Below are 9,907 nucleotides of genomic sequence, written 5' to 3'. Positions count from 1 at the left end.
TGTTTCTATAGTTGTAATTTTATATGTAAACTAGCAAATACTGAATGTACCTTTGACAAAGCTGTCTCCATCTACAGTTGCTACCACTGTCATCCACTGAATCACTTAAGTTATGTCTTGAAGTTGTCTCTTGAATCTCCCTATATGTTCCTGTCTTGAAACTCACTGAAGACCATCCTGGCCTTTCAGAGATCCTCCTGCCTCTAGTGGGATAAAATACCTATACCCTCATTGTCTCAGCTAATCTTAATGTTCTGATCCTGCCTGCCACCTCTTGAGTTCTGGGATTATAGACCTGCACCACTACATATGTTCTATACCTTGCTGGATATTTACCAACTAGGCTACATCTCCAGTTCCTCATTCTTTTCTTCCTTTAAAAAACAAAATCTCAGCCAGGCAGTGGTGGCACATGCCTTTAATCCCAGCACTTGAGAGGCAGAGGCAGGTGGACTTCTGAGTTCGAGGCCAGCTTGAGTTGTCCTGGAACTAGAGTGAGTTCCAGGACAGCCAGGGCTACACAGAGAAACCCTGTCTCAAAAAACCAAAACAAACAAAAACAAAAAACAAAAAACCTCATCTGGGTATAGTGGCCAACACCTTTAATCCCAGAACTGTGGGGTTAGGGGCAAGCCTGGACATCCAAGGCTATATGAAATAACAGATTCACTGAGTAGCAACTGTTTCCATCTATTTACCACTACCTTAAAGAATGGTCAAAGAAAGTAGTGTGGCCAGGTATACATATCTAGATCATGGATACTTAAAATTTTCCATAGGAACAATTTTTGTTTTTAAGGATGCCATCCAACTGCATGCCAGATACATTCTTGCTACCTATACTTTTTGAAAGGGTGGTCTTACCTCACAGGTAAGACACAGTGGCCCATACTTTCACTAGCAGCATAAGGGGAGTCTAGGTGGGAGGATCTCAAAGCCAGTTCAAGGCCAGCCTGGTCTACACTGAGTTCCAGGACAGCCAGGGTTACGTATATCCTCATTCAAAACACACCAACACAAAAATTGCCTTAAAACTCCTTGTTCTGTGCCCTCTGAGCTGCCTCCAGAAGTGCTAAGATACTGATGCTGGGTTCAAAGGAACTCAGGAAGAACATGCTAGACAAGTACTCCACCAACTGAGCTAGATCCCCAGCCCACTACTTGAACTTAGGAGTCAGCTTCTAGTCACACTACAAATGACAAGGAATTTAATGTTTAAATAGACATTGGCTGATTTGTTGGAAAATGCAAACATACAGCATGGCTTTACTGTCAATTTAACGTATTTGATGACTGATATATAGTGCTTTTTCAGCCCAGTAGGGAATATTGTTATTCACAATAAACTCTGAATACAACTCAGCTTTGCAGGGTGAAATCCTCTTGTCTGAGAAACCCATCTTAATCTTAGTAGGTTGTGACTCTAAATCCTCACAAGCTTGATCCTAACTTCTTAGTATTTAGAGACAGGGTTTCCCTATGTTGCCCTGGCTGTCCTCGAACTCCCCCTGCCTCTCAAGTGCTGGGATTAATGGTGTGTCACCACTGCCCAGCTAACTCATAAAGGAATTACGTTTTGGCAAATTCTCAAACTGGGTAACTTTCAACCTGTAGCCAAGCAGAAGCTATTAATTTGTAAAACATGAGAATCTTTTGATACTGGCAACTGGAGGGGTTTGGGTTTAACTGGCTCACTGTCCTAGAACCTATGTAGATTAGGCTGACCTACTTCAGGGATCTACCTGTTACTTGTCCTGCGTGTTAAAATTAAAAGCATAACTACCATTCACAACTAATGTAGTCTTTTAAAGGCCACTCTTCTAAGGATTTATGTGAAGTTTGGCCACATGTATGTCACTGCATCCCCTGGAACAGAGGATGTTGTGTCCCCTAGAACTGGAGTTACAGATGGTTATGGTAACCATCTGAGTCTTCTTATGGGGGTGTTCCAAATACCAGCCCTGAGGGGATACACATTTAAAGAAAAAAGGAAGAAACCAAATGACCAGCCTCCCCAACCTGCCACACAAAGTCAAAGTATGATTTCATGAATGAAGGTTTCTTCTTCAGATGTAGACAGATGCTATCAATATCCATAAAAATCAAGACAAATAATAAAAAGTTTATTAACAAATGTACAAAATACAGTATACAACTGTGTCTTTAAAATTTTCCTTTCTGTATATAAGCAATTTTATACAATACTTACAAATATATACAAGATTCCCACCTGTACACAATTCTCTGGGTCATCTGTGTCCTCATATCTTCAAGAGAAACCTCAACCATGAACACGTCACCATTAAGTCTCTTTCTGTAATGGATTTTAATCACATTTACTGCTGTGATTACTCAAGCAAATGAGCTAATGCTGGACACAAGCCCCTCAGTAAAGTGCAGTTTTGGCAACCCCAGCCCTTAGTTTTCCTTAGACAGGTATCCACAGTCCGTAAGGACTTTTTTTCTTATCTATTTTTGGAGATCCTGAAGACTTCTCATCAACAGCAGCTTTAGTTGCTTTCTGCAGTGGCTTTGCTACAGAATTCTGCAAAATAATAAATTGAAGTCAACTTCACAGAAGTTAACACACACACACACACACACACACACACACACAAAACCTACAAAATACCCTAGACCGAATTTTCAAGAACAATTTTTGGGTCCACTTACATTCGAGCTGAAGGCTATGTTTCTTTGTGTAGAAGACTTTTCACTGGGATTTTTAGTTCCATCTTCAGTCTGCTTTTCTGAATGCTAAAGAGGAAGAGAATTTTAAACATAGACTTATTTTTTTAAACACTGTATTAAAAAAAGAGCCCAGCATACACAAATGTAGCTGTAGATACACAAGCCAAATTCAGTCTATAGTCAGTTAAGAAGCTAATCAAGAAAAACCTGCTTTCCACTTAGAGACTTAGGAGGCATAGTTCCCTATGAATACCTGCTTCCTACTGTAAATACAACTCACTTTGAGTAAATACAATAAAAAATGGTTTGTCTAAAGAACTGAGGCATTGCAATTCTTTCATCATGGAGCCCCTCTTAGGTACTTGCCTGAGCAAATACTAGGCAGCCCCTGAAATCTCAGCAAAAGACAAAAAATCTTCATTATCCTATTGCCATTAACTTTTTCTATAAAGCAGTCTTCTGAGACCAAGTCTCTTGTATTTATCCCCTAGCTGTCCAAGGACAGCCTCCCAAGTGCTGGGATCACAGGTTTGGGGTACTAAACCCCATTTACAGTGATGGGAACTAACCCCGGTACTATGCACTCTCGACAAGGTTCTCTACCAAATGAGTTATATCCCAGCCCAGGTTATTTAAGATCCAGGTTTCACATAAAAAAAAAAAAAAACATAAATACACTGCAATGTGCCAATGCACTTCCTCTGTAGTTCTGGAGAATTGTAAAACTTATCTGCAAGTGAAGCAGGCCTCTTCTTCTGTAATCTCTCAAAACATCTGGAATATATTGCATATATTATGTGAGGGACGTCTAGATCACAGATGCCCCACCATGACAGTGCCTCTAGGCTGCTGAACTGTCAAACTGCCTTATGCAATAGTCCCTAGCCCAAAACTCTAGCATGCACACAAGACTACCTTCCACAAAGGCTAAGCTTTAATCTGTAAACAAACTGACACTTGAACCCATGATCAATTACCAACAGATTTTCTTCATCACTGTCTGGAGACCACATTCATGATTTCTATAAGACAGAAATAAAGCAGATAAACTATACTGTATGCTGAGCAGACTTGGGAACATGGTGGTGTACATGAAAACTACTGAGAACACTCCAGTCTCTAAAGACTAAAGGGAGAGATTATTAATATACTGTTTTTACTGTTGTATTAAAAAACAAACCAAGTGTCAAAATGAAAGTAGTTCATGGTCTCCCAGTTTCCTGTGAGACTGATATTTGTCAGATTAAGATTTTGCTCTGGACAAATGATATAAAGACATCCCAAGAGGGTTGTGGACATTGGCAAAGGGTAATAAATCTGACAGCAGCAGCTATCTGAATGTACTTACCTCCACCTTTGGCCCACTGCTGGAAACGCCTGTTCCCTGGCTTGCTTCCTTAGCCCGGAGACTGGCTGGCAAGTCGAAGTTGGTTGTTCCCAGAGCTTTGGCTGCATTGGCTTTTGCTATTTCTAGCAGTTCCATTCGATCTAAGGGCATTAAGACATTCATAATCCTCTAAATTTCCTTAAGTCTCAAGTTAACCAACTAAGGAGTTTTTCTAAAACAATTTTTTTCTCTTTATATATAAAGAAATTTATCTAAAAAAGAAAATTGTAAATTGTATAGTGAGAAAAAAACCAACTTTCCTAAATTATTTCAACAAGTTATTGTTCTGACAAACAACACCATTTTGCCTTTTCTTTAAGTGTTTATTTCTGTAAACTAAGGTGTTTAGTAACTTTATAGTGCAGTTATCTAAATTAATCTTGATACAGTGTCAGCACACAAGGTCAAACTTACCTACTTTCTAACATTGAATTACGAATTACATGTTACTCAAGGCTAGTAGTAACTTACTTAAGGCTAGTAATAACTTAAGGCTACTCAAAACCCTTTTTGCAGTAAATCATATGGAAGAAATGTGTTTGACTTCGGCCAGCTAGTAGGAAAGAGTGAGGCTCCTCTCTTTTGGCCACCACAGCCATGAATGGCTTTAATTCAGATTACTGCACCATCACATGCGCCATCGACTTTACTCACAAGGCAAAAGGACCTATGTGAGTGAGAAATTACCTTCTACCTAACCACCAACTAAACTCTTTCCCTTCAAGAAATCTCAAAAGACTTCGGGCACCAAAATAGACACACGCCTAGATGTTAAGATGTCCTGGGCTTAATTAAATCTTACGAAAGCCAAGCGAAACTGCTCAGCCACCTGACCCCCTAGCCGACTCGCGGCGCGCTGAGAAAGTTCAGTGTAGGGAGATGGGGAAGTGGTGGCTCGATGATTAGCGTCCAGAACTCAATCCCCAGGACCCCCCAAGGGCCCAACCATCAACCTGACAAAACTCACCCTTCTCACTCAAGCGAAAAGGAGTTCTGCTCCTGCTGCGCGACCTGGTTCTAGATCTTTCCCTCCACCGGGGGCGATCCTCGGGGTACACGGTTCGGCCGAAGCCGTAGTAGCGCCGCCCTCGAGTGATCGCGGCGTAGTAGGACCACCGGTGGTGCGACCTCCCGCGGGAACGGGAGCGCGACCGGCTCCGGGACCGGTAGGGCGACGGCGACGCGTAGGACCTCCGCCGCCGCTCGTGACGGCTGTCGCGGTGGTAGCGGTGGCCGCGGGACCGCGACCGGCTGCGGGAGTACGACCGCGAGTAGCGCCTGTACTTGCGCTGGTGGCGCCTGCGGGACCGGGAGCGGGATCGGGACCGCCTGCTCCTCCGCGGCCGGCTACGGCTGCGCGACGACGAGCGGCTGGAGCTGCGGGACGAAGAGCGGCTGCGGGAGCGCGACGATAGGCGGCTGGAGCGGCCCGAGCCGGAGGTGGACGGCGAGGCTTTCTCCTGGGGAGAGCCGGGCCACATGTCGTTCACGTACTTCGACATGGCGGCCGAGGACATGACTTCCTCCGTCCGCGAGCGCAACGGCGTCTAGGAACTACGGCAAAGGGAAAGGGTCAATCGCCGCCGGGTGCGTGCGGCGCCCAGTGCGCGTGCGCGGAGACCCAGCGCGAGCCGGTCCTCAACCGCGCGGCCCCACTCACCTTAAACTGATGAGGCGCTCGCGAGGGCGAGAGAGATGCCTAGCGGGCTCCTTCCTCGGTGACCAGGAACCCGAGCGGGCGAGGTTACCGATTCCAGGGACGAGAGAGCAGAGCAACCTCCACTGCCAGAGTCCGAACGCGAAATGAGCTCGGCAGCGACGTCAGCGTCGAAACTGCCAGAAGCTGGCACGGAGCATGCGCACAGGCAGCATTGCGAAGGGGCGGGGCTTTCTCTCGCCCAATCGTCACACGATGTTGTCGGCGCCTTCGAGACACGCATGCGCGTCGAGGCTGTTTTTCTACCAACAGCCACGCCTCCTCCCCTCTCTTCTCCCTTCCCCCTTCCTCCCTCCGCCCCCCCCCCCCCAGCCTTCTACATCCGGGTATTTTGAGGATTTGTTTACTTGAGAGCTTTTGTTTGTTTGTTTGTTTGTGGGGTCCTTGGCTGGCTTGGGATCTTGGGGTTTTTTTGAGACAGGAATTAGGTGTGTACCCGCTGTCTCGCCTCGAACTCGGAGCAATCCCCCTGTCTCTGCCTTTCCGGTACGGGTATTACTGGTCTGCGCCACCACGCCCAACTTGTTTTTCTTTGTTGAGTTTTTTTTTTTTTTTCGGGTTTTTTTCTTTTTTTTTGGTTTAGTTTGGTTTGGCTTTCTTCACTTTCCTGTTTCCGATTTTGAAATTCGGGGAAAGGAGAGGTCGCAATGAATTTATCCGGCTCAACAGCTGGATCAAGGACACAGAGCACAAGTCGGTCCCGGTGCCGTGGACGTTGTCGGGTCGTGTGTCGTCCCCTCCCTCCCCCAGCCGCGGCCCAGCTTCCCTTCTCAGCTCCTGCAGTGGTGCTTGGGAGAGATACCCCTGGACCCCGAAAGGCTGTTTGCCGGCCTTGTTTGAGCTAATAAAGGTAATTTGAGGTCCAGACAGGAATTCCAGCGACCACGGTTGACCTTGCGTTACAATGATCGTGTATAGCTCTGTGTGTGTGTGTGTGTGTGTGTGTGTGTGTGTGTGTGTGTGTCTGTGTATAATTTGTGTATACAAGAGGCCACCGAAAGTGTGTGTGTGTGTGTGTCTGTGTATAATTTGTGTATACAAGAGGCCACCGAAATCAGATCGCTAGCAACTGGAGTCACAGGCCATTGTGGGCCACCAAGTATAGGGGTTGCAGGAACCCAAACTGTGTGCTCGGTAATGCAGCAAATGCTCTTAATAGTAAGCCATTTCCTGATAGGCTGAGCCTGATAGGTCTTTTTTTAAGCAAAGTGTGACGAGCACAGGACGTTTAAACTTATTTCCAGAGCACGTTCCAAACACTCTTTGTTATAAAGCATATCTGACCTTGAAAACTGTAGGTAAGCCAGGCAGTGGTGCTGCAGGTCTTTAATCCCAGCACGTGGGAGGCAGAGGCAGGAGGATTTCTGAATACAAGGCCAGCCTGGTGTACAGAGTGAGTTCCAGGACAGCCAGGGCTAAACAGAGAAATCCTATTTGGAAAAAGAAAAGAAAAGTGGGTAAGTGAAATAGGTATTCAACGAAATACCTATTTCAATATGGGAGTATCGGTGTTCTTAGAAATTAGGGGTTTATAGAAGCTCTGGATTTTGGAGGAGATGAAAGAAATGAGGACTCCTGTTCTTGCCTCCTTCCCACTTCCCCAATATACAGGAAAACTAAAGAAATAAGAACTTTACTGGGGCCACCAAGATGGATCAGCAGTAAAGAATGCTTGAGGCTCACTACTGACAACTTGAGTTTGATGTCTCCCAAAAGTTGTCCTCTGACCTCCAGAAGCCCTCACACACATTCCATACCATATGCCAATAGTGAAAATTCTGAAACTACAGGAGCTAGCGAAATCGATCGGCAGTAAAGAACACTGGTTCCCAGTACCCACAGGACGGCTCACACCCATCTGGAACTCCAGTCTCAGGGATGAGCACCACTCACCAACACACATACACACAGTGCAGACATGGGTGTAGGCAAAATGTAACAGGACCCCAGATCTTAGCCCAACTGACTCCATAATGAAAGTGCCATTCAGGCCATAAACCTCAGCACCTGGACGGGAATTCGATGTGCCAAAACAAAACCAAAGAGCCGTAGCCAAGCCCATAGTTCTTGGAAAGTCTATAAATGTACTAACCTTGATTTTTGGCTTGTGTAGTTCTGCCTCTGGCTAACTGTTCTTATTAACTGAAGTATATCAACCCAGGATATATATAATTTTTTTTTTTTGTACCTAAAAGATCACCCTGAGAAAGGCTTGGGGCTTCCCTGGCATTCCAAACACCCAGTGTAGTCAATAGACAGCTAATAATGATTTTCTGTTGACTTCTTCTCTGGTGGATACCACATACCACAAAACACCCATACCCAAAAATTAAACCCTTTGCAAAGGCTGTGGAGAGTAGAGGTGAGAGAGCAACATAAATTCCATGTGTTTCCATTTAAGGACCAGGACTGATTTCAGAAAAGGCCATAAGGCACAAACTCCAGGAATAGACCATAAGTCCCTGAAACTAAGTCATAAGACACAGGCTCTAAAAACAGACCATAAAATCCAGAACAGATCATAAAATCCAGAACATCATAAAACCTCCCTCCCAGAACAGCCTGAGGATAATTACAAATGGGGAAATATCTTATCTCAGAATTGGCCATCTGTGCTGGGCAGACCTATTTCATGACATGGTTGAACATTCATGACATAGGAATGCAGACCATTGACCACCTATGACCCCCAGCACCTACCAATGAGATTTTAGATTACCTAATCTTTTCTAGAGAGTTCCCCTGGTTCCCTATAAGAAGGCCTGTATGCATTTTAGAGAATGGCAGACCCCTGCCTGCTAGTTGTTTCTACAGGATAAATGCTCTTTGTTTTTGTATACTGTCTGAGTCTGGGGTCTTTCTTCAGTGATTTTCAGGCCCTTAACGTGGGAATGTAATCCCAGTAGCCACATTCTTAAGCAATGTTTTTTTTTTTCTTTCTCATTTTGTGGTGGCCAGCGGGTAGTCTCAGCTGAGGCAGAGGCAGGAGTCTCTGAATGCTCCTTAGTAGCCTGCAAAACCAGGGACTTTTGCGGACTGTTCTCAGGAAGCTGTGTGGGCAAACAGAAACCCAAGTTTCACCACTTACAAATGGGAAGCAGCGTCGTAGGGACAATTAGTGAACCTGCTCTCCCTGCAGTCCTAGGTTTCCGTTTATGAGTAGAACAGGCTATAGGCGTCTTTGTAGACAATTCATAGTCTCTGTCAAGTGTGTGCCTGAAAACAACAGTGACCAGAACTCCCAGGAATGGTGGCATACACCCAAAATCCCAGCTCTCAGGAGTTGGAAATAGAAGAATCAGAAGTTCAAGGTCATAGCTCAAAGCCAGCCTGGGTGCCCATTAGACTATGTCTCAAACAAAGCAATTATTAGAATTCCGGATGTCAATCTTGAAACAGTGAGAAACAGGACCTTCAGAATGCTGGTGTCTTAGTGTTTCTGATATAATTGACTGGAGCTAAAGCTGCAGATGTTCCCTTCCCCAGGGCATCAGGAACCAGAGATGGAATCAGAGATGAAACAGACTGATTAGACCTCCACACAGGATCCTAGACTTTACTATAGGAAAGACCTTCTAGAGGAGCCAATTGGAAGGGGAGATGGAGTTTATAAACGGGTTTTTCGAGACAGGGTTTCTCTGTGTAGCCCTGGCTGTCCTGGAACTCACTCTGTAGACCAGGCTGTCCTGGAACTCAGAAATCTGCCTGCCTCTACCTCCCAAGTGCTGGGATTAAAGGCGTGTGCCACCACCACCTGGCATAAGACAAAGTCTTACCCTCCGCTTATGCTCTTCCCCCTCCACTGCCTCAAGAAGAACAGACAAGAAAGAAGAAACACCCCACATTGAGGCTGGGCCCCAGCACTTTATGCCAATTTTTTTCTTTCTTTTTTCTTCTGTAAAGATTTATTTATCTTATGTATGTGAATACTCACCAGAAGAGAGCATTAAATCCCAGCATAGATGGATGTGAGACACCATGTGGTTGCCGACAATTGAATTCAGGACCTCTGGAAGAGCAGTTAGTGCTCTTAACTGCTGAGCCATCTCTCTCAACCCTCTTCTTTTTTCTTCTTTTCTTTTCTTTTCTTTTTTTCTTTCTTTTTTTTTTTT

The 9,907-nt window shown here is 45.0% G+C and overlaps 1 protein-coding gene across 5 annotated transcripts; it reads right to left on the bottom strand.

The window, feature by feature from the left end:
• Positions 1–2,092: 2,092 nt before the first annotated feature.
• Positions 2,093–5,922, bottom strand: Rsrp1 (arginine and serine rich protein 1). 5 transcript variants are annotated; one of them, XR_004121121.1, is made up of 6 exons: positions 5,739–5,922; positions 5,046–5,632; positions 4,040–4,179; positions 3,669–3,713; positions 2,674–3,465; positions 2,488–2,545 (listed from the first exon to the last, which is right to left on the bottom strand). XR_004121121.1 is itself a non-coding variant. In XM_031379039.1 (5 exons), exons 2-5 carry the CDS (start codon positions 5,593–5,595, stop codon positions 2,429–2,431), a joined length of 891 nt encoding a protein of 296 aa, XP_031234899.1. In that variant the 5' UTR covers positions 5,596–5,632; positions 5,739–5,920; the 3' UTR covers positions 2,093–2,428. The 5 variants fall into 5 exon arrangements, 2 of the variants coding, with proteins under 2 accessions (XP_031234899.1, XP_031234900.1); XM_031379039.1 differs by lacking the exon at positions 3,669–3,713 and having other exon boundaries at positions 2,093–2,545; positions 2,674–2,757; positions 5,739–5,920; XR_004121120.1 differs by having other exon boundaries at positions 2,674–3,713.
• Between the last annotated feature and the right edge of the window lie 3,985 nt (positions 5,923–9,907).

The sequence above is a fragment of the Mastomys coucha genome, unplaced genomic scaffold (genome assembly GCF_008632895.1).
Source record: "Mastomys coucha isolate ucsf_1 unplaced genomic scaffold, UCSF_Mcou_1 pScaffold18, whole genome shotgun sequence".
NCBI lineage: Eukaryota > Metazoa > Chordata > Mammalia > Rodentia > Muridae > Mastomys > Mastomys coucha.
Note: the sequence above shows the minus strand (reverse complement) of the source record. Positions and strands in the feature narration are given on the sequence as shown.